At 47.0% G+C, this 24,991-nt stretch overlaps 1 protein-coding gene across 3 annotated transcripts in view; it reads left to right on the top strand.

Moving 5' to 3' along the window:
* Positions 1–24,991, top strand: part of DOCK5 (dedicator of cytokinesis 5) — a 304,075-nt gene that overhangs the window by 205,511 nt on the left and 73,573 nt on the right. For all 3 annotated transcript variants that reach the window (XM_029604105.1, XM_029604106.1, XM_029604107.1), the window contains one exon: positions 12,597–12,692. In XM_029604105.1, the coding sequence (XP_029459965.1) occupies positions 12,597–12,692 (96 nt within the window). The remainder of the gene's footprint in view (positions 1–12,596; positions 12,693–24,991) is intronic.

The following is a 24,991-nucleotide window of genomic DNA, read 5'->3' as shown; positions in this document are numbered from 1 at the left end:
ATATTTGCTGTTATAAAATTGGCACATCCATGTGTGCGCACCGGGAACCACGTGGACATGGACACATGCGCGCATGTTATAAAATCTATCCCTTAACCATTAAGCCTTATGCTTCACCTTTGATGCAACTCCACCATTACTCTCTGCATCAATGGCAGGGGGTGGCAGGAAATTTGAATCAAACAATTACCAATAAGGGCCCTGAACTTGGTGGTCGGTGAAACAGATAAATATGGGAAAATAAGTGTGGGAGCTTGCTGGGCAGACTGGATGGGCCAATTGGTCTTTTTCTGCTGTCATTTCTATGTTTAGATGTTTGTGTCCCTGGTATCAAATTTTTCTTTGTGCCAAAGGAAAACATTGAAACAATCAGATCTGTTCAGGATGAGAGGTGTAACAAAGGTCATGCAGTTGCTGGCACAAGGGAAAATCATCAGTTTCCTAGCTTGTAGCCAGATGGACTCAGGACCAGTGGGGTATGTGCTCTTCTGCTAGCAGATGGGAGACGGAGTCAGATTTCAAAGCTGACATCACCCTAAATATAGCCCTGTAGTGAGCTCAGCTCTTCAGTATCTCAGTCTCCTAGCAGATGCGGACACTGTCCCATACACTAGAACAGTGTTAAGAATTACAGCAAAGAATAATAATTTTTACCTTAAAGAAGATCGTGCCCCGCTCTCCTGCGGTGATACCTAAGGGTCCCTCTCCCAGTTGAGAATTCCTGAGGTGATTTTCGATATCCCTCAGAGATGTGCCTTGATCCGGTAGCCGGTTCCCAGTGTGGACTTAGCCCCCCAGAGTGTCTGAAAGGCAGTGGATGCACAACCGAGCGTGGCGGTGAAGATAAAGTCCTCTCCCCCCGCAGCTGGAGACTGTCCCGGCACACGTTCAGTAAGCGCCGTATAGCGGTATGGCTCGGATTGCCATACCGATTCCGTTTTTCTTCTGGTGAGGTAAAAAGGGAGCACAGATCGGGTTGAGCAGCCTTGTTTGGGCTAGGCCCCGATCCAGTGCAGGGGTCCAGACACGTGGAGACCCTCGGGGGCGCCATCTTACGCGCGGGGAGCGTTGGCGCCATCTTCCCTTCTCGACCGGCGGTATGCACGGGGCAGCCGGACGGCCGATGCGCCCAACTTGTGCACATCCAGTATAGACGTGCCCACAGCTGCGCGCACAACCGAGCGCACACCGCGCACATAACTACACTCACAACCGCGCTCATAACTACACGCGCATACACTGCGCGCATATTGAAACGCATTACTTGTGCGTCTATATACAGAGGCAATGGCACTGGCATCCAAGAAGCTCAGAAGGCATTCTCTTTGCACAGCCTGCCATATCAGAGCCGCGCAGCCTGAACTAGAGTCCTGTCTGTGCCATCAATGCGAAGAGGCCCAAGGGGTACCAAAGCCTGGTCCCTCACAGTCTGAGGATGGGTCCGGAATTACTACATACGATAGCACCCCGGACCTATGTAACTCCGAAATGGCATCTCCACAAGAGGACATTTCAGGGGCTCCTGCTCCAGCTCCCCCTGGGGCTAACATGGACCCAGGGGCCTTCTCTTGGTTAGAATTTTTCCAGGGACTGCAAGCCTTCATTCAGGTGCAATCAGCCCCGGCTGCGACCCAGGTCCAACCCCAGCGAGGAGAACCTGACCCTCTCGGCCCTGCTCGGGTGCCACGAGACATGCCTCGCCTCACCAAGAATTTTACTGACAGGAACCCGGACACCTCAGACGATGATGGTGCCTCACTGGAGGAAGGGGAAATCCCTCCAGGCCTGGAACCATACAGAACAATGCTTCGCTTCTTCCACAGGGATGAATTACCGGCACTTGTTTCACAGACCCTGAAGACTCTGGGGATCCCAGGCACGGACCCTATGGCGGAACCAAAGAAGAATCCCATCTTGGTGTCCCTTCGTAAGGCCTCATGCTATTTCCCAATGATGGAAGCCATCCAGGAACTGATTGACCTGGAGTGGGATGCCCCGGAGGCAAGCTTTAAAGGAAGTCGGGCCTTGGAAGCCTTGTACCCTCTGGAACCAGCGACCAAGGAACGCCTGTGTTTCCCGAAAGTGGATGCCATGGTCTGCGCCATCTGGAAGCAAACAACCATTCCCATGGAGGGAGGGGCAGAATTGAAGGATACTCATGATAGACGATTAGAATCCATCCTTAAGCATTCGATGCAACAGCTATGACACTGCAGATAGCTTCCTGTTGCGCGCTGGTGGCACATTCCTGCTTGCTCCTATTGAGAGAGGCAGATAATTCCAGAATGTATGCCAGTGAAATGATCAAACCTGCAGCAGCCTTCCTGACAGACTCAAGCTCAGTCCTGGTGCGTACCTCAGCTAGAGGAGTAGCTTCGGTACTGACGGCCATATTGCAGTTATGGTTGCAGAACTGGTTGGCAGACACGACTTCTAAGGCGAATCTCACAAGAATACCCTTTAAGGGATCTCTCCTATTCAGAAGCGAATTAAAGAAGTTAGCCAGCAAGTGGGGCGAATCCCCAGTGCCTCGGCTACCGGAAGACAGGGGTAAAAGATCTCAATGCCCCTTCCCCAGAAGAACTAGGGGCAGAGGCTTCCAACGTTTTTGACCCTACAGGAACTCATCATTCCATGTGCCTTGCCCCTCCGGAAGGTCCCAGCCCTTTCGGAACAGACAAACCAAGAGAGGAACATGCCTGGGGGCAGGCTCGAATCATGCTTCCCAAAGAGAATGAGCCATCCCATCCACAGGAAGAGGAAATTGGTGGTCGGCTTTCCCTCTTCTACCAACGATGGGTCAAAATCACGTCAGACAAATGGGTACTAAACATCATTCGAGAGGGTTACTCTCTGGAGTTTCGCAGCATCCCTCGGGACAGATTTATGATATCACCCTGCCACTCCCACACCAAGAGACTGGCAGAGGAATCCACTCTGGCAAGACTACTCAGTCTGAAGGCTATAACTCCAGTACCTATGCCCCAGAAAAATATGGGGCGTTATTCCATCTATTTTATCGTTCCCAAGAAAGAAGGACCATTCCAATCCATCTTGGACCTCAAGAACGTCAACCGTCATGTGCAGGTACTACACTTGCACATGGAAACTCTCCGCTCTGTAATAATAGCAGTACAACCGGGAGAGTCCCTAACCTCCCTTGACCTCTCCGAAGCCTACCTTCACATCCCGGTCCATCAAGATCACCAACGTTTTCTACGCTTTGCGGTACTGGGGCACCATTACCAGTTCCGAGTGCTACTCTTCGGCCTAGCAACCGCCCCCAGAACATTCTCCAAAATTATGGTGGTCATGGCAGCAACACTAAAAAAGGAAGGGATCTTACTACACCCTTACTTGTACAACTGGCTGATCAGGGCAAAGTCTTCGGAAGAGAGTCGGCAGGTGACCAGCAGAGTCAAGAACCTACTGCAGGAACTCGGTTGGGTCTTGAATACATCAAGAGCAGTCTGCAACCCTCTCAATCTCTGGAGTACCTGGGGTCCTGTTTCAATACCAAACAGAGCAAAGTCTTCCTCTCTCCCCTAAGGAGAAGGAAGCTGATGGAACAATTACGATGTTTGATGACCAGTGCATGCCCCAAGGTATGGGACTATCTTCAAGTCCTCGGGCTCATGGCATCAAACCTGGAGGTCATTCCGTGGGCAAGGGCTCACATGCGACCACTCCAGTGTTCCTTACTGTCACGCTGGAACCCACTGTCCCAGGACTACTCAATTCACCTCCAACTACCAGCAGAGGTACGTTCTCAGATTCAGTGGGGGTTACAGGAAGACCACCTAAGCAGAGGATTAAGCCTATCCCCACCGAACTGGATCATGCTCACCACGGATGCGAGCCTACGAGAGTGGGGAGCCCACTGTCAGGAACTGAAGGCCCAGGGACAATGGAGCAAGGAAGTGGCAGGATGGAACATAAACCGCCTGGAAGCTCGAGCAATCAGACTAGCGTGCCTGCGATTCAGCCACAGACTTCGAGGCAAAGCGATTCGAGTAATGTCGGACAACGCTACATTAACCGCCAGAGAGGAACCAGGAGCCAGCATGTGTCTCTGGAGATAGACCCTCTCATGGCATGAGCAGAGGTAAACCTACAAGGGATCTCGGCCTCCCACATCGCAGGAAAAGACAACGTCTCAGCAGACTTCCTCAGCAGAGAGAACCTGGACTCAGGAGAATGGATGCTGTCGACCACAGCCTTCCAATTGATAGTAAATTGCTGGGACCTCCCAGTCATGGACCTTCTGGCCACCTCTCTCAGTGCCCAAGTCCCCAGGTTCTTCAGCCTCAGAAGAGAGCCACACTCCCAAGAGATCAATGCTCTCATCCAGACCTGGCCAGAGGAAGATTTACTGTATGCCTTCCCCCCATGGACACTACTGGGCAAGATCATCCGCAAGATAGAACACCACAGTGGACTGGTTCTACTAGTGGCCCCTGATTGGCCAAGACGCCCATGGTACGCAGACATGCAAAGACTTGCAGGGAGCCCTCTGTGCCTACCTCCACACAAGGACCTTCTCCAGCAGGGCCCGATTCTTCCAGAAGATCCATCTTGATTCTCTCTTACGGTCTGGCCCTTGAGAGGACTCGCCTGAAGAAGCACGGTTACTCGAAGGCCATGATTGACACCCTGCTCCGCGTGTGGAAGTTCTCAACATCTCTGGCATACATACGGCTCTGGAGAATATTCGAAGCCTGGTGCGAGGACCGCGGGATATTCTCGAGGACGGCCAAGATCCCCATGATTCTGGAGTTTCTACTGGACGGTATGAAGAAGGGGTTGTCACTCAACTCCCTCAAGGTCCAAGTAGCAGCCCTCTCTTGCTTCTGAGCCGAAATAAACAGAATCCGTCTATCACCTCATCCGGACTTGGCCCGTTTCCTAAAGGGGTTAAGCAACTTCAGCCACCCCTAAAGTGGCCGGTGCCAGTATGGAACCTCAATATGGTATTAGACTTCCTAGCGGGGGCTTCCTTCAGACCAATGCGTGGTTTGTCACTACACCTCTTAACATTGAAGACGGTATTCCTGGTGGCAATATGTTCAGCTCGTCGCATCTCCGAACTACAGGCACTATCCTGCCGGGAACCGTTCCTTAGATTCACTCCTGGAACAATACAGCTGCGCACTGTCCCCTCCTTCCTACCAAAAGTGTTTTCCAAGTTTCATTTCAACCAAGCCATCTACCTACCATCTCCGGATGAACATAAAGACTCTGAAGACTCACGCCTTCTTCGCCACCTAAATATCGGCAGACTCCTGGTGCGATACCTGGAAAGATCGGAACCGGTGCGCAAAATGGATCGCTTGTTTGTTCTCCACAGCGAGAAGAATCAAGGAGAAATGGCCTCGTGGGCGACCATAGCTCGCTGGATCAAGCAAGTAATCAAGGCAGCATACATAGAGGCAGGAAAGTCCTTACCCCTGCAGGTTAAGGCTCATTCTACTAGGGCCCAGGCAGTATCTTGAGCAGAAACCAAGCTGCTGTCACTTGCCGAGATCTGTCGGGCGGCAACGTGGTCCTCCTTACACACTTTCTCCAGGTTCTACCACCTGGATGTTCAGACCCAAGAAGACGCAGCCTTCGCAAGAGCAGTACTAAGTGGGCCACGGGCAGCCTCCCGCCCTGTCCAGGAGTAGCTTTTGTACATCCCACTGGTCCTGAGTCCATCTGGCTACATGCTAGGAAATTTTGTTTTCCTTAGTGTAGACAGATGGACTCAGCATCCCGCCCACGGCTGCCCCAGAGAAGGAGGACCTCGGGAAGCGAACCTCGAGATTAAGCAAATACGGGTAAGCCGTTGCCTACCCCTAGTTCAAGACACCTGCAGTTTATCCGGTGTCGGCATTAATTGGTTGAGTGCACTGGTGGTCTCCAGTTTTTGAAATCAGTTGAATCAGTTCAATCAAGTTTAATCAGTTTTAATCAAGTTAGTTAAGCAAATATATATCCACAATGGCTTTTCGAAGAGAATACTGAAGAGCTGAGGTCACTGCAGGGGTATATCTAGGGTGTCGTCAGCTTTGAAATCTGACTCCGTCTCCCAACTGCTAGCAGAAGAGCACATAACCCACTGGTCCTGAGTCCATCTGTCTACACTAAGGAAAACAAAATTATCAGGTAATTTCTCCATTCAAGCCCATTGATTTAACTAAAATTTGCATTAGCAAAATTTCCAATGATGTCACCTCATTCATTGCAAGTATTCTAGAACATGAACGTGAATATTTTCATGCCCTTCAAGTATCCAACTTCCAACCTGGTCAGTATTTAGCTTGCATCTATGATAAATCTTGGTGGATTGGCCATATATGTGAAGACTCAACTGAGGAATGTGATGTCTTGGTCAATTTCTTGCAGCCCCAAGGTCCTGCCACATCATTTTACTGGCCACTTCATAGAGATATCTGTTGGGTTCTAGAAGAGCACCTTATTGCTACCCTTGATGCACTCATAACAACTTCATCAGGCAGACGGTACATTTATTCACAAGCCACTTTGTCTCACATTGATGGGACGTTCAAAAGCATGCGCAAGGCAGGAGAAATCACTAAGTGAATTTTTGTGAAATCTGCAGTTTAAGCAACTCTCATATGTAGTGTCTTGCCTTTTCATGTTTTGTGCTTAAATAAAAGCTTGGAAACCTGTGGCTGGTACTTTGGCTGTCTGGAGATGCCCCTAGGCGATGGGGTTGTCAGTTTTGCTGAATTGGCAGTGGTTCAGCCACCACTGACCAATGCAAGGTAACTAATCAGCATACAAAGTTTTGCACTGACTTTAATGACTAATTTATGAAACTATGTCTAAACAAATATGTGACAAAAGCTAGAAGTATGGTAAGCCCAGTAATGAGATACATTGTAAAATTTCACATCTCTTGCTCATTTGTATGTTTCACAATTGGGTGCCAAAGATGGCTCTTTTTAACATAGACTATAATTATGACCAAAGCAAGCCTGGGACCAAGGCAAAACAGGGTGACTTTTGTAGCAAAAATGGTGCTCTTTCAAATGACTTTAGAAAGAAAAAAACTAAAAACTACACAGTAGAGATATTTGTAACCAAAAATGGTGAAAATTTGAGTAAAAAGGTGACATCATGTCTTTATGTAACTATATATTTGCTTCCAGTTGGCTGCAAAGCCTCCTAGTGCAAATCCTTTATGTACGTTATGGGCCATGACTACCGATCCAGTTATGGCCTGAATTGAAGTACACATCAGGAGCAATGAGGAGTCAAAGTAGGCCTTAAATTTCATATGTAAAATTTTTCACATAGTTTGCTGGCCCATAAAAAGGGTGGCACGTTCATGTTAGGTTCCAAATTTTGCATAGGAACTTAGTACCAGAGGTTGTAATAATCCACAAGATTTCAGGCCCCTTTCGGCTGGTCAAATAGGCTGTTTTGTGTTGCACAGAGCACAGTATTCTAAGAGTGACCTTCGTTCAGCTGCCTCTAGCTCTTGAACCAATAGAGATCCAGCCGAAAAATTTTGCATAGTTTTGTTTGAGGCCCTAGCAAACATCCACACAAACTTTTATTCAGTTTGAAGGAGGTCAAGTGTGGATGATTTTCTAAATTGGTCCTCTTGACATGGAATGATCCTCGAGTAATGACTCAAAATTAGGAGCACACATACTCGCAATAGTTGTATTTTAAATCATACGTGCTCTTAATTTAAAATACCAGAGTATGTCCACTCATGTGCCCATATGTATGTATATGGGCGCCTGTTTGTTTTAAAATTACCATCCTACAGGGTCATTCATCAAAATGCATTATGGCATTAACGCCCATGATATTTATTGCAATGCGAATGCAAATTTTTCAAATTTGGGGAGTGGTTTAAGCGGGATCAATGAAAAATGAAAATGAATGCACGATGGAAATAACTACACCTTTATTCCTGGCATTAAGCTGTGCGATATCGAGAGGAGGAGGGAAAGGGAGAAAGAGCCTCTGGGTTGGCACACATAATAGTCACCTATTTATACTGCAGTAGGAGGGCCAGCTTGGAACTCAAGGTGAGGTTTTGGTGGTGGTCTAGGGTTTGGGGGCCAGTTTTACATGTAGAGTGAGATGTACGAACAGCACAGTAGAGCTCGGTGAAGATTTGACGTGATTTGGAGTGAGGAAATTCAAACTAAGATGAGATTTTTACAATGTTCTCTCGCCCTAGCTTGATGGACTCTCTACCAGGGTACTATCAAGCTAGGGCGAGAAAACACTGTAGAAATCTCATCTTAGTTTGAATTTCCTCACTCCAAATCACGTCAAATCTTCACCGAGGTGTACTGTGCTGTTTGTATGTCTCACTCTGCATGTGAAACTGGCCCCAAAACCCACGGAACAGCTCTTCTCAAACTTCTTTCAAAATCTTCTTCACTCCTCCAAGACAGTCCCTCCCAGACCATGCGGCAGCGTCTCTTCCCTTGGATCAGACCATGAAGCCTAAAATAGAGATCAGCCACCACCCTACTCCTCCAACTCATCACTCCAAAACAAAAGCCACTTCAGGCTGTGGAGCAGTGGCGTAGTGAGGGTCTCTGGTGCCCAGGGGCCATTGCATTTGTGTTGCCTCCCTCGTGCCCAACCCACCCCCTTCCTTGTAGAAATAGTTATGGGCACAGAAAGTCTCACTAATACAACCCAGGAAAAGAAATGAACTGACAGACTATTGTGAAGAGCCTACGGGTAAAAGCTTCCCTGCTTGCGGATTGGCAGCCAATAAGTTCCTTTGCCCCTTCTCACTGTGGTACTGCAATTAAACAAAAACCAGCCTGTGATAAAGAATGCTGGTTCTAAATTCTTCCACAATTTCCAATTTTTCCACTTCTGACCATCAGGGAAAAAAAAGGAAAACCATTCCAAATGTGATCTTTTTTCCAGACCTGCACGCATCACTGCAGCCTCTTTACAGCTCACTGCCTGTCCCCTCACCAAATACAGAAAGAGAAACGGGGAGACAATAGCTGAACTGGAAACCCCCAAAAGCCAGACTGCCTGCAGTGAAACATCATAGAAATAAAAACTATTGCATTTTCCCTGTACTGTAAAAAAAATCAGAAATAGCAACAAACAAAAAACTACCTCTTTCTTTTATGCTAATTATTCTTTACTGTATTTAAAAACTTTTCTTAACAGCACGTGTTACTTTCTTACAAATAATAATACTCATACATAAATAAATAAAAGTTACATTCCATACCATATAACAAATGTACAAATTTTATAATACAAAACACATACAGCCAAAAGTTGTTCAATAATTTCAATATGACTAATATGTTGTCAAGGGTAAAGTGCATTTACATGTGTAGAACCCAGTTTTAAGCATGTAAATGCTTTTGAAATCAGGCGCGTAGGGCTTAAACTAGGGACAATTTGGAATAGTGGAGATCTGAGGATCTCTACATATGAGAGAAAGGACAATGTTTGTGTGCAGCCCCCTTCCCCAACGAATCCATGACAATCTCAGGGAGACTAGAAATCAAAAGATCACAGATATAGAGTGCAGGGAATTTCTTTTATCCTTATTAGTTTTAATTATTGGGTCAGACCAAGGGTCCATCAAACCCAGCATCCTGTTTCCAACAATTTATTTATTTATTTAACAGTTTTATATACCGCAGTTCAGGTAACATAGTTACTAATCACTTCGGTTCACATTTCAACAAATATAAAGACTCGTTTATAATGTCTTACATAGAACAGGGTGATTTAACTTGGATAAAAACTAATAATGAACAGGGGGAGTAAATTTATATACATATGTCTTGTATACAAGACATATGTATATACAAGACATATGTATATACAATGGCCAATCCAGGCTACAAATACCTGGCAAGTACCCAAAAACTAAGTATATCCCACGCTACTGATGCCAGTAATAACAGCGGCTATTCCTTAAGTCATCTTGATTAATAGCAGTTAATGGACTTCTCCAAGAACTTATTCAAACCTTTCTTAAACCCAGCTACACTAACTGCACTAACCACATCCTCTGGCAACAAATTCCAGAGCTTAATTGTGCATTGAGTGAAAAGTCCTTCTGTTATCTGAAAGAATAAATAACCAATTCACATTTACCCATTCTAGTCCTCTCATGATTTTGTAGACCTCTATCATATCCCTCCTCAGTCGTCTCTTCTCCAAGATGAACAGCCCTAACCTCTTTAGTCTTTCCTCATAGGGGAGATGTTCCATCCCCTTTATCATTTTGGTAGCCCTTCTCTGTACCTTCTCCATCGCAACTATATCTTTTTTGAGATGTGGCAACCAGAATTGTACACAGTATTCAAGGTGCGGTCTCGCCATGGAGCGATACAGAGGCATTATGACATTTTCCGTTTTATTCACCATTCCCTTCCTAATAATTCCAAACATTCTGTTTGCTTTCTCAACTGCCATAGCACACTAAGCCAACGATTTCAATGTACTATTCACTATGTGCTATCCACTATGATGCCTAGATCTTTTTCCTGGGTAGAAAAAGATGTAGGCGTCAGTATAGATCTAGTTTTTTAATGAGTTAATTATTAAATATACTATTTGTGAGCTGTTTAAAAAAAACTCTTTATTTAAGGGAGATACAGACATAAACAAATGTCTACCAACCATTGGTACATCAAGAACAGCACATCAGTGGCAATGATAATGCTAAACTTGAAGCAAATATATAATAGAGTTGACTAATAAACGCACAGTATTGGTGCAACATTCACAGCAATAGTTTTGAGCAAATTATTCCTCCTCAATCACAAAGCCAAACAGTGGACTAGCAGTCTAAAATTAGAATCTACCCTAAACAGAATCATAGGCCTTGAGCGTACCTTTAAGGGAGGGTGTCAATTTCTCTATACAGGTGACCTCGAATATCTGAGAATGCCAGCTGACCAACAAGAGCATTTGTTTCTAGAATTGAGAAATAATAAACCTTGCTCCTAAAAACAGTTGATTAGTAAGAATTTTAATCTTACCTGAGACAGGAAAAGAGTCCCAATGACTGAGCAAAGCCAATTCAGGAGAAATTTGAAACTTTTGCCGAGACAATTGTGAAACCACCTCAAAAACCTCAGCCCAAATTTCCTGTACACATATGTAAATGGGAGCCTCTCTGTCCACAATTTCTCCAGCATAAGGCGGAGTAGGATGGAATAAACTTTTTAAACATCACTAGAAATGTAAAGGTTCAATGAAAGAGCCTAAACATGAGATCAGCACCCATTCCCACAAGATTCCCCAGTCATTCTCATTCCAATTTTGAATCAGGGACTGTAATTTGGAATCACTTAACAAGTCATCCACTATCCTGAAATTTAATTTTGGGTTACTTGCTTTTTTGCAAAGAACTTGCTCTACAGGAATTCAAACAGCAAGGAACCCACCTGCTCTCCTTCAGTTTAGCAAGAGACTTTTGAAGCAACTCATAAGTAGAAAGGCTGTTAGCAGGAATCTTATATTGACAGACTAGATGGCATGCCGGGGTCTCCTCTACCATTTTCTGCGCAGAATTTGGCAATTCTGCACAGGAGAGGAATTCTGCACAAATTCAGTTCCCCCAGGACTAATCTGGTGAACAGTACCAAGCTCCATTGCTAGATACAAAGTTTGATCAAGGTCACAGCTTAGCCAAGTTTGTATCTGGCTGTACCAGTAAAATTGTAAGGTAAAGACAGATGTTTGGTGTGAAGAACAAGAGCAGCTTCGTCTCCTGACTGTAGTTCCCATAGGCATTAAAACTGCAGGGGCCATCACGTAGCTGGACCTCCATCACGTGTTGCTCGTGCCCGTGGTTTGGTTCAGTTGTGATTTCCTTTTTAGGGTGATTGGCTAGTTCCTACAAGGATGGGAGGCAGGCGGCAGGGTTCCTGAGAGTGTAGCAGAGTTGCCAACCTCATTGAAATATTATCATTGACAGAAGGTTCCACGCCCCTGGAAACCCCGACTTTGCCTTCCCCCTTCTCCAGCATTTCAAATCACCACAAAGGGGCTGGACTCTTCGGGGGACACTCCCTTGGCCCTCTTAGTGGTTTGGGGGTGAGGAACGCACCATTTCATCCATCGCCTCAGGCAGCAGATGGCTTTGAGCCACCCCTGGTTGACAGGTATTGACAGTCAGTATTAAATTATTCACTTCACTCCCAGGTGAAACAGCCAATCCTTGTTGAGTGCTGAATTCTGGCCACAGTTTTTTTTTTTAAATTAAGGGATGGGAAAGGAATCGGCATTGCTTAGCCCAACAATTAGTTTAGATATTGAGGAACGAGAGGGCTGGTCATTTCGGCCCATGCTAAAATGTTTAAACATATTGCGGGTGAAGGGTTGCACGGAATCAGCCACTGGGATTTTATTTATTTATTTTTTTTTATATTGAGCGGAAAAGTTACCAGGTAGCTTGAGCTGAGTATATTCAACGGAGCACTTAACCCGGCTAAGGTCCACTGAATATACCCGGGTAAAGTTATATCAGCCGCTAAGAATCTAACGCCCAGCATACTGAGATAATTGACTCGGATTTTAATAAAGCTTTCCTGTGTTAACCTTTTCCTTCTCCTTTCTTCCCCCAGGGCACAGCCTCCATGCACGTGCAGTTCATCATGGAACGTCTGCTGCGCAGGATAAACAGAACCGTGATTGCGATGGACAGGGCCTCCCCGCACATAGTGAGAGCATTTCACCTTTAACTTGTGCATCGCTTTGAGTGACTTTTTTTTTTTAAACGATATTCAATAATATAAACACGTTTCAGAACCGCTCCTGCTAGGGCTAATCCTTTGGTGGAGGGAGAAGGGATTTTCACCCTCAGTTTTTTGTTTTTTTTCAGTTGTGCGATGGTGCATGAAAGCACCTCCAGCACCCCTCATCCATGACCCCCCCCACCTCCCCACCATTGCTCAGATCCTTCTGCTTTGGGGCTATGGTGGTTGTGCGAGGCAGAAAGTCACCATACTGCAGCTCACACAGGAGGTGGGACCCCTGGGAAACTGTTCTTGTCACCAATGTGAGCTAATGAGAGCAGTATTATAACTGGAATCAAACAGTTTATTTCTCAGTTCTCTCTCCACCTCTCTCTCTCTTCCCTCAAGGTTCCAGCATTCAAGTTCTCCTCCCACACTCGCTTGCAGTGGCCGAGGACCAGGAAGGTTTTTAACCTTAAATTGGCAGTAGCCCTTTGCTGAAATCCTAGAGTCCTGCATGCAGCTTACCCGTCTCTGGCCTCCTTTTCACACCTTCCTGGGCCTGGAATAGGTTTATGTAGTCAGGGCCTGTGCAAGGCTGTTAGGGCCCTAGGCCAGGGGGTCCCAACCTTTTTTAGGAGCGTGAACTCCTTTTCAACCTCCGAAATTTTTGCTGACCCCCCCACACATGCTTCCCTTTCATTTCTACCTGCAGTTGTGCGCCACATAAAGAAAAGTTATTTATTTAATAAGGAATAAATTATTATATGCACACCAGGCTCAATCATAAGATATTGCATGAAACATGAAATGCTCGCTGATATACATGGGATACAGCAGAGTAGTAAATGTGCAAGAATGTAGTCGCATTGAAAAACATCCATGGGGACCGATGCAGTAATGTTCGCGGACTTTGCAGCGTCTGCTTTCTTAACGCAGGCGTGGCACCCACAAGGGGGGCACCATGCAATATTTAAATTAGGGGTTTGCGCCGCGGCTGCCGGTTATGAAGACCGATGCCGGTAACCTCGGCCTCGGTTTTCATAGTCTGCCAAGTTATTTATTTATTTATTTATTTTTAAACTTTTTTTAAAAAGTACAGAAAAGCATTTTTTTTTCTGCTTTACTGTACTTCTTTTACCTGCGCTCAGTTATTAACGCCTGCTCCAAGCGTTGATAGCTGAGCGATAAAATGTGTCATTTAATTTTTTTGAAAGCAGAGTGAATGAGTAACAGGCTCATTCACATGGATTTGCATGTGAGGAGCGCTATCTCATACACTCTGCATCGGACGCACGTTAAATAGACGCTAATCCCTCTATTGCATTAGGGGGTGGATTAGCGCCTATTTATCCCGCGTCCAACTGCGGGTTATACAGTGCACTCGGCTGAGGGCACTGTATTGCATCGGCCCCATAGTGAAACTACAGGCAGCCACATAAGTGGATCTGGAGCAACTGAGGGGAATGGACTGGGGGAGGGAGGGAGAGAGACTGGCAAGGTGGGAGAGAGAGAGACAGACTGGCAGAAATGGACTGATGGAGAGAGGCAAACTTAGTGGAGATGGACTGTGAAGGGAGAGAGAGAGATGGACTGGTGGAGGGAGATAGAGAGAGGGAGGGAGAGAGAGATTGGTAGGAATGGACTGATGGAGGGGGTTAGTCAGACTGGTGGGGATGGACTGGTAGAGGGGAAGAGACTGTGGGGATTGAGGAGAGAGAGAGAGAGAGAGACAGGAATGGACTGATGGAGGGAGAGAGAGTGACTGGAGGGCTGGGCTGGTGGAGTGAAAGAGAGAGGGAGAGAGACTTGCAGGATGGACAGGTGGAGGGAGAGAGGGGGACTGGTTGGGATGGACCTTGAAGCAGAGGCAGAGAATGAGAGACTGGTGGGGAAGGGGGAAGGAGGGATGTTTGAGACAAGCCTACATCACTAAAAGGGAAAAGAGGAGGTTTGGTGCACCTATTTCTCTCCCACCTCCCCCCCCCCCCCCCCCCCGCCACAACATGGTACTTTTTATTATTTTTATTTTTTAAAGAAAATCATCTGTGACAGGAACACTACCCTGTTAATATGATCATGGGGGGAGGGGGTGTCCAATGCCTCTCTCTACATCTGCCTGTTACCAAATTCCATAAATGCAGAAGCAGGACACTCCCATTCCTAAAGCAAGAGGCACCACTACAAACATTTTGCACCATTGCCATGAAGTGGTGGGCACGTATGTCAGTGGCATCTCTAGACCACTGTTCCCTCTAAGCTGCGCGCATTCACAGCCACACACAACTTTTTTCACAGCCTCGCAAAGCTTGATCCGATCCCTGCGCAGGGATCGGATCAAGCAGGGATAAATCAAACCTCTGCCCAGTCCGATCAGTGGCATCACACCTCCCGGGCAGCAGGAGTCGTGTTTATCCTGAAGTTATCTGCCGCCACGGGGCCAGTCTCGCAGGTCTTTACCACAAGATCAGCCGCACAGCGGCAGGGTTTGTCGTTCGGATAAAGGCGATTCCTGCTGCCGCCCACCCCACAACTTGGCAAGCCACCGCAGAGCCTGTCCTGTGGCAGCTGAAGAGATGAAGAGCGAGAGAAGACAAGGACCCCATTCCGCTGGCAGCTGAAGACGAGGCCTAGGCCCTCTATGTACTGTATGTGTGTTGCTGGGTGAGAGCCTAGGTGGTGGGGTGGAGACTACCTATGTGTGGGGGTGACTGCTTGTGTGTGTGTGTGTGTGTGTGTGTGTGTGTGTGAGAATGCGTACCTGGGTGTGAGAGCCAGGCTGTGTATGTGTGTGGATGACTTCTTGGGTGTCTGAGATGCTTTAGGTATGTGTGTGTCAGAGAGGCCACATATCTATATGGGGATTAAGAACCTGTGTGTGTGTGTGTGTGTGTGTGTGTGTGCGTGTAGTTGGATAAGATCCCGTGAGTGGGGGTGTATGTATGACTGCCTGTGTGTGGGGGCAAAGGTAAGAGCCTGTGGGTGGGTGAGAGCCTGGGTTAGTGGAGGTGGGTTTGAGAGCTTGTGTGGGAGTGGGTGGCTGGGTGAGAGCCTGGGTGTGAGGATGCGTGTCTGTGTGTGACTGCCAGTGTGTGGGTGTGAATGGAGAGAGGAAGGGAAGAAGACAGGTGGAGAAAGAAAAAAACAAAGGGAATGTGGGAAAAAAAGCCTGATATCAACCGATTAGAAAAATAAGATTAGACAACAAAGGTAAAAAAATGAATTTTGAATTTTTAGTGATTGGCATGCTATCTTGGGAATGTGCATTACATATTTGTATTTTGTTCTTTCTTCAATATTCCACAGTTTGGAGTCTGATTTCTCGGGATTTCCATTTTATTTTTGTCTGCATGTTTCTGTTTCTAATTTGTAGTCTCTTATTCCAGATTAGTTAAGGGTCTGTGTAACTGAGGTGCAGTATTTCTGCCGGCATGTAGTTTTTCTGTAGGTCTTTGTTCTCGTAACCCCAGTAGGTGGTGTGGTAGTGTTCTAGGGGATGATATAATGTTTGCATTGCTGCCATGTCATAGATAAGGTTGCTGCAGTTTGAGTCCTGAGAGGTTTGTGTTACTGTTTGGCAGTGAAGGTTTGCAGGTACTGGGATGAGTGTGTATCTGGAAGAGAACTGAGTGAGTGTGATGTGCATGAGTGCCTGGGGAGTGAATAAGAGAAATGAGAGTGAGTGAGAGTGTGTGGTGTGAGAATGAGCATGTATGCATGTGAAAGTGTATGAGAGTGAATATGCAAGTGTGTTAGAATGTGTGTTGTGAGAAAGTTTGTGTGCATGTGCTCCAATGTTCTCTCTAAGGATGGGCTACTGTGAACATAAAATTGACAGGCTTTTTGCATAAAAGAAAGCAGTGCCCACAGGGTAATGAAACAAAAACGTTTTGTTCACGAGCAAAATGTTTTACACCCAACATTTCAGTCCTTAGAGCAAACATTGCTCTAGACAGAAGGACCTTCTAAGTAACAAAGAAACCCCTGGCCAGTTTCAACCATCTGAGAAAACTACCAGCACAATTACTCAGTCCCAATATAAAACCTACACTTCAGGTTCTGCAATACCCTGCATTCATAGAAATGTCCTCAACAAAGGGTGCAGAGCAGAACAAGGGCACTTCCCCTTACCATTCACCATAAAAAAATAACAATCAAATTCTGGTGTCACCTCATTAATAGCAACGCAAACTTCCTCCACTACCAGGAACATTGTATAATACAAAATCCTGCAAAAAATGTACTTGGGATCTATAGGAAGCCTGCCATACTATAACCCCCTAACTGCCAAACTTAAACAGTAATAATCGTACCCGTGAAAAGGTAATACTGCAGATATTACAAAAGGCCCTAAAACACCAATACACCTCCTGTTAGGAAAACTGAACAAGTTCAGCTTCTGTAGGTCCCTATATAGATACCACATTCTAGCAGAATTGCTCACCTAAGTCACACATACAAAACACAGACAGATCCTTGCCAAATATAAAATAAAGAGATCATAAAGTATAAATGTAAACGCTCAGCAAAAACTGAACTGGAAACCGCAGTGCAACAATGAAAAATAAAAACATTACATTCTTCATAAAGCATCAAGCAATACAATCAAGAAATATAAAATATTAATAACAATAAAACTAATTTAATAATAAAAAGAATATTTCAAAATAACTGATATATAGAACATCCAATAATTAAAAACTCATAAATTATTTTTAAATTTCCCAAACCAATAGAATAATTCAAAACATAAGACACATCAAAGAATAACCAACAATTAAAACTAATAAGGATTAAAAAATTCCCTATTCTCCATACATGAGAACTTTTGAGTTGCCTTGAGATTGCTGTGCACACACATACACATGTTCATTGTCACTCACACACACATGATCCTCTCTATTCACTTACACAGTCCCTCTCTCTCTCTCACACACACTCTCTCTTTCTCTCTCTCTCACACACACATGCTCATGTTCATTCTCACTCATATGCACATGCTCCCTCTCTCTCATACACACATGCTCTCACAGACACACACACAAGCTTTCTCATGCATACACACACATGGCTTTCACACACGCTCACATTCATTCTCACACACACATGCTTCCTCTCTCTCATGCACACATGCTCTCACAGACACACACAAGCTTTCTCATACACACACATGCTCTCTCACACACATTCATTCTCACACACACATGCTTCCTCTGTCTCATACACACAAGCTCTCACAGACACACACGCAAGCTTTCTCATACACACACATGGCTCTCACACACGCTCACATTCATTCTCACACACACATGCTTCCTCTCTCTCATACACACATGCTCTCACAGACACATTTGTTCTCTCTCTCATATACACAAGTTCTCAATCTCATCCAGACCTCTTCCTCATTATTTCCTGGAGTCTTTGGAGTGGGGGGTGGGGTCGCGTGGCTGCCTCCTCCAGCAGGCTGTTAGCAAGTTGAGATGCAGTGGCGACGGCCCCGCAGCATTTTTTAGCCTTCAGATGCTGGTGGGATGGGTGCCCCGGTGACCCTGTTGCCTCCTTCAGTCTTCTGTGGCTGGGGTGCCCTGGTGGCCTATCCAGCCTCTTCTTCTCACTTCCTGCGGACCCCCAGTTATGGTCTGGTGGACCCCCTAGGTGTGCAGATCACAGGTTGGGAACAGCAGGAATTAGGAAAATCAGTTCATTATTTCCTTTAAAAATTCCTGGCTTTAGAGTAAAACTGATCTCCAGGTCCCAATTTGTCTCCGGAGCAAACTCTTAAATTCAGAGTGACATAACCAAAATAATCTGACATGAAACCAAAACTTCCTCTTTTAGGTGATTTATTACACAAAGTACAATTGTAACAGAAAGATTTAAAAAAGTTTGCTCTCCCCAAATCCTACACAGGCAACTCGTTATATACTTTGCATTTTCATTACCACATAAACAGCCAATCAAAACATTATTACCCTTTTCTTTACATCATAATCTCATGACATCATCACCTCTTAGAGCCAATCAGACAAGAGATGTATTCCTTCATATAAAAATATACTGATTATTACGCCCCTTTTCTCCATTTTTTATCTTATCCTCCATTTAAGATCCAAGGACAGGCTGTCCTTTGCCCTCCATCTTAGATGGAGCATCAGGTGATATTTTTCATTCTCCTAGGACAAGCAGGATGGTAGTCCTCACATGTTGGTGACATCATCCAATGGAACCTGGCAAGAAAAACTTTTGTCAAAGTTTCTAGAAACTTTGGCCAGCAAACTGAGCACACCCAGCCTGCTACTATCCGTCCATCCGCACAAGGTCCCCCTTCATTCTCTTCTTTTCCACGGTGCAGTTGCCTTGTGGTCCATGGAGCTCCACTTTTTTTCAAATTTTCTCTCAAATTCCTTCGAGTTTTTCTCTAATCCTTGTCAGGGCCCCCTTCATGGTCGGTACCCTCCCAGTACGGTAGGTTCTTTTTCAATTTTTGCTCGATCTTGCGGTTGATTCCCAACTTCTCACTTCCCAGTGCCAGTTGACCATCAACCGGGTCTTTTTCATGGCGTCGACCGATTTTCATCAGTGACCGCGGACTATGTCTATCAAGGATCTGGATGAGGTTTGCATCCTGTGCCTGGGGGCCTCATATGATGTCTGGATGTGATCTGTGCGATCATATGACACCCAAGGGGCGTCGTGCGCACCTTGACAAAATGGAGAAACTTTTCAGGACCCCAAAATCCTCTACTGCTGCTTCGGTTGCTTCAACGCCTAAGGATCGCGGGGAGCTTTCCCTGTCTCTGACTCTCGCGGTCCCTTTGATTTCCACCCCCAAGGTTTGAGGAGAGGGAGATCGATTCACAGTGTTCTCTCCCATCTCCCAGACCTCGAGGTCATCGTCCTCCTCGGCACCGGGTAAAGACCGAGCCGAGCATCGGAAGCGGTCCAGGAAGTAAACCAGGAAGATAAACTCTGTTTATCCCTTAACATTGTAACCTTCATATTTGTAAACCGTTATGATGGATTCATGATGATGAATTTGAATGACGGTATATAAAACCCGATAAATAAATAAATAAATACTGGCACTGGTCACCATCACGACACAGTTCTGGTTCCGGAGCTGCCATCGAAGTGGCACCGGCCACCCCGGTAGCCCAAGGCGTTTCCCACCGATACCGATGACGGGCACCATGCCACCTTGGGGACCCTAGGATGAGCCGGCAATGCCTCGTTCCCCCTCCATCAGTCCTGACCACTCAGGACTTCCAGGAGGAGTTGGACCGCAGGGTGCAATCGGTGGTGTTCAAGGCGCTGCAAGGCGTTGAGATACCGGCGTCACTGGCCCCCATACCGGTACCCGAGCCTCCGCCAACCGATGTTGGCACCCTTGCTGGAGCATCTGGATGTCCTTCTTGGCACCCTACTGACGTAACCGGTGCCTGAGGGGCCATTGATGCCCCACCGGCCACCGATGCCCTCCACCGGAGCGATCCCGATTCCTGGGTCCACCTAGGAGGATAAAGCCTCCGGGACCGGATACTTTCGCCCATGGTTCCCCGAGCTGCTGCTAGGCCCTTCCGGCTTACCATGTCCGATGACCCCCTCAATGCTGGGCCATCTACTGGTGCCGTCAGTGCTCCTGCACCCCTTGGAGCCCAGGGTCGATGTCCTTCATAGCCCTTGTCCTTGGCATCCAGGCCCAAGTGAGGAAGAGGGTCCTTATAACCCTTGGGGTGATGACTCCACAGACTCGTCCTCCGAGTACTCCCACGACCTGCTCTCTGAGCCTTCGCCCCCCAGAGGAGTGGCACGGTTATTGCCTGAGGACCTATTGTTTGCGGGGTTTGTTAGGGCTATGGCTGAGGCCATCCCCTTTGAGCTTCTTATGGAGGAGGATGCACGCCACAAGATGCTGGAGGTATTCCAGGTCATTGTCGCTTCTAAAGAGATCGTTGCTGTTCCAATCCACGACATTTTTAAAGAACTTGTCCTCCATATGTGGGAGCACCCCATTTCCGTCTCCCCAGTAAACAGAAAGGTCAATGCCACATACTTGGTGCAGCAGGGCCTGAGGTTCGAAAGGAGCCAGCTTTCCCACCAGTCGATGGTAATGGAGTCCGCCTTAAAGAAGGCTCGGCACTCCTGCATCCATGCCTTCGCACCTCCAGGATGTGAGCATAGGGAACTTCATGCCATAGGGAGGAAGATCTTCCAAGGCGTCATGCTGGTCACCCGCATTGCAGCTTACCAACTTTACATGACTCAATGTAAACGCAATCTCTGGAAGCAAGTCCAAGATTTTGCAGAGGGCCTTCCCCAGCAGCAGGAAGCGCTTGCTGTCATTGCCTCGCTGGGTCTAGAAGTAGGGAAACACGAAGTGCACTCCACCTACGATGTTTTTGAAACTGCAGCCCGCTTAGCTGCTGTAGGCATTGGTGCCAGACAGATGGCTTGTCTCAGGGCCTCAGACCTCTGGCCGGAGGTCCAGGATAGGCTCGCCAATCTCCCCTGTACAGGCGAGAACCTGTTCAGGGAAAAGGTCCGGGATGCGACGGTACAGCTGAAGGACCATCATGACACCCTCCAGCAGCTATCCGCTAGTCCCTCAGAGGGGCCTTCCTCGGCCAAGAAATCCTCCAGGCAAGGCTCTCGTAAGCCTTTCTACCAGCAGCGGAAGTATTACCCTTCAAATGCTCAGACTCGCACGCCCCGGACCAGTTCTAGGAATCTCCCCCGCCAACAGCAGGCTCCCAGACCCCAACCAGCACTCCAGCAAACTCCGGCCATGGGCTTTTATCTGGCAGCGAGGGAGCAAAAGTCAACTGGTTAACAGCTTTTATAAGAATTCATACACCATCCAGGAATCTGAGGTCTGCAAATAAGGAATTGTTATCTATCCCATCCCTTACATCAGCCAAGCTAATGTCCGAGAGAGAGAGAGCCCTATCACTTGCCGGGCCCAAGCTGTGGAACTCCCTGCCCAAACAAATAAGACTAAGAGTCCAACGTAAAAGCCTTTAGAAAAGCAATAAAAACATGGCTTTTTAATCAGGCCAAACTGAAAGATTAACTAGAGTATCGTTATGCAGATGCTATGCACAGAAGATCTATTTTTGGTTTAAGTGTTTTTATTGTTAAATATCATAATAATTTTATAATGTTAGACAAACTACTGCTTATTTGATTGTTACATGTATGTACTGAGGTATATGTTTTATATGCCCTCATGAATTTTAATGGTATGTGTGTAAACCGATGTGATGGTTGTTTAAACTAAACACCAGCATATAAAAAAAACGTAAATAAATAAATAGATAAACTGGCAGTTCCCCTGGCACCTGATCCACCACTCCCGACACTGGGAGGAGATCAAGTCGGATTGCTGGATCCTTTCTATGATATGCCTGTTCATTGTAAGACAATTACCTGTCACTGTTAAAGTTTAAAATGTAAACCGAATTGATCAGTAATTCTGTTATTGGAAAGTCGGTATAGAAAAGCTATAAATAAAATAAATAAATATGCCAGGGGTACCTTCTGCACTTCAGCCAGCTCCCGGAGACCTCTCCTCCATGTCCATCGTAGGGTTCATCCGCCCACTTGGTCGTTCTTCAACAAGAACTCTTCGCCCTTCTTACAGCGGGCACAGTGGAACCAGTCCCTCGCACACAGTGGGACTGGGGATTCTATTCGAGGTATTTCCTCATCCCAAAAAGGAATGGCGGCTTGTGCACCATCCTCAACCTCAGGGTGTTGAACAAGTTTCTCGTAAGAGAAAAATTCAGGATAGTCTCCCTGGGCACGCTGATCCCCCTCCTCTCAAGAGGAGAATGGCTTTGCTCTCTCGACCTGAAGGAAGCATATGCACACATTGCGATTGTCCCCGACCACAGAAAGTACCTCCGCTTCGTGGTGGGGAATTCACATTTTCAGTACAGAGTGCTGCCCTTTGGGCTGGCATCAGCCGCCCGCGTCTTCACCAAATACTTGGTGGTGGTAGCTGCCTATCTCAGGCATTGCCCGGTCCATATGTTCCCATACCTGGACGACTAGCTGTCAAGAGCGACTCCCGCTCTGGAGCCTTGCAAGCTCTGGTCCTGACGGTTCAGATCCTGCAGAGTGTGGGATTCGTTATCAACTTCCCCAAGTCGCACCTCTGTCCATCCCTGCAGCTAGACTTCAAAGGCGCCAGGTTGGACACGGCACAAGCGAAAGCTTTCTTGCCCAAGGATCAGGCATTTCCCTCTCCTCGCTGGCCATCCTCTTCCGCAACAGCGGGAGGGTGTCAGCCCGTCTCCTATTTCGCCTGTTGGGCCACATGGTGGCATCTGTCCATGTGACACCCTTAGCCTGCCTCTGCATGCGGACCCCTCAGTGGGTCTTGCGGTCTCAGTGGTAGCAAGCATCCCAGGATCTAGAGGCTCTGATCACAGTTACGGACCCTCTCAAGCTATCCCTGGCCTGGTGGGAAGCCCTCCCCAATCTAGAACATGGACTTCCCTTTTAGCCCGCGCTGCCCCAGGTGACCTTCAGCACTGATGCTTCTCCTCGGGTGGGGAGCCTAAACAGACAGCCTACACTCTCAGGGCCTGTGGACTGCCGCCAAAACACATTGCCAGATAAATTTTCTGGAGCTTCGAGCGATATGATATGCCCAGTGGGCATTTCAGGATCAGTTGTTGTCCAAGGAAGTTCTGATAAGGACGGGCAACGAGGTCGTGATGTGGTACATCAACAAACATGGCGGCACGGGCTCGTTCCTCCTCTGCCAGGAAGCAGTGCAGGTTTGGAACTGGGCCCTCTCCCAAGGGATGTATCTGTGGGCGACCTACCTAACAGGTCACCTCATCACGCTGGCAGACCGCCTCAGCTGGTCCTTCCAGCCACATGAGTGGTCCCTCAACCCTGTGGTAGTGGCCGAATTATTCTGCCGCTGGGGTATGCCAGATGTGGACCTCTTCGCCTCCCCTCTCAATCACAAGGTGAGCAGTTTCTGCTTTCTAGTAGTGGGGAATGGCCATCCGGCCTGCGATGCCTTCTCCCTTCATTTGGGCCAGGGCATCCTGTATGTGTACCCACCTCTTTCGCTCCTCTCGAAGACTCTGTCAAAGCTTCAGGAGGATCTGGGGACCATCATTCTCGTGGCACCCGCCTAGTCTCGTCAGGTTTGGTTTCCACTCCTCCGGGACCTGTCGGTGCGTGCGTCCATCCCATTGGGGATGGCGCACGACCTCATGTCACAGATCTGGGGTACCCTGCACCAACTGAACCTTCAGGCACTAGCCCTAACGGCTTGGATGTTGAGTGCATGATCCTCCAGCCATTACAGCTTTCGGACTGTGTTTCTCGGGTCCTGATCGAGACCTGGAAACCTTCAACTAGGAAGTCCTACACCTCAAAGTGGAAACACTTTTCCATCTGGTGCGGAGGGCATGAGTTGGACCCCTTCTCATGCCCTCTCCCTCGACTGCTGGACTACCTGTGGCACCTGTCTTAGTCTGGGATACAGATCAGTTCAATCAGAGTACATCTCAGCGCTGTTAGCGCGTATCACCAAGGTGTTGCTGACACACCCGTTTCAGTCCAGCCCCTGGTTGGCCGCTTCATGCGTGGTCTTCTCCAATTGAAGCCCCCTCTTCGGCAGCATCCTGGGACCTCAAATGTTCTTGGTGAGATTGATGCGGACTCCCTTTGAGCCCCTGCAGTCCTGTGGCCTGAAGTTCCTCACCTAGAAAGCATTCTTCCTGGCGGCGATCACTTCTACTCGTAGGGTCAGCGAGCTTCAGGCCCTGGTTACGTACGCACCATATATATATATATATTCTTAATTGATATTTTTTATGTACACCTGAATTCTTATTGACTGTAAAGCTTGTTGCTGATTTATTGTTTATTGTAAACCGAGGTGATGTTATTAACGTGCCGCGGTATATAAAAAATCACGAAATAAATAAATAAATAAATATACAAAATTCTTCCATGATCGTGCAGTCCTGCATACACATCCTAAATTCTTGCCCAAGGTGATGACCGATTTCCACATCAATCAGTCAATCGTTCTCCCCACTTTCTTTCCGAGGCCATATTCCCACCCATGGGAACGAGGTCTCCATACCCTGGACTGTAAACAGGCGCTGGCTTTGTACCTAGACCACACATAGAGACATAGAAACATAGAAATGACGGCAGAAGAAGACCAAACAGCCCATCCAGTCTGCCCAGCAAGTTTCGCACTTTTCTTTTCTTATATTTATCATACTTATCTGTTACTCTTGGCTTTTAGT

This window comes from Rhinatrema bivittatum, chromosome 5 (assembly GCF_901001135.1).
Source record: "Rhinatrema bivittatum chromosome 5, aRhiBiv1.1, whole genome shotgun sequence".
NCBI classification, from domain to species: Eukaryota; Metazoa; Chordata; class Amphibia; order Gymnophiona; family Rhinatrematidae; genus Rhinatrema; species Rhinatrema bivittatum.
This window is presented reverse-complemented; position numbering and strand designations above follow the sequence as displayed.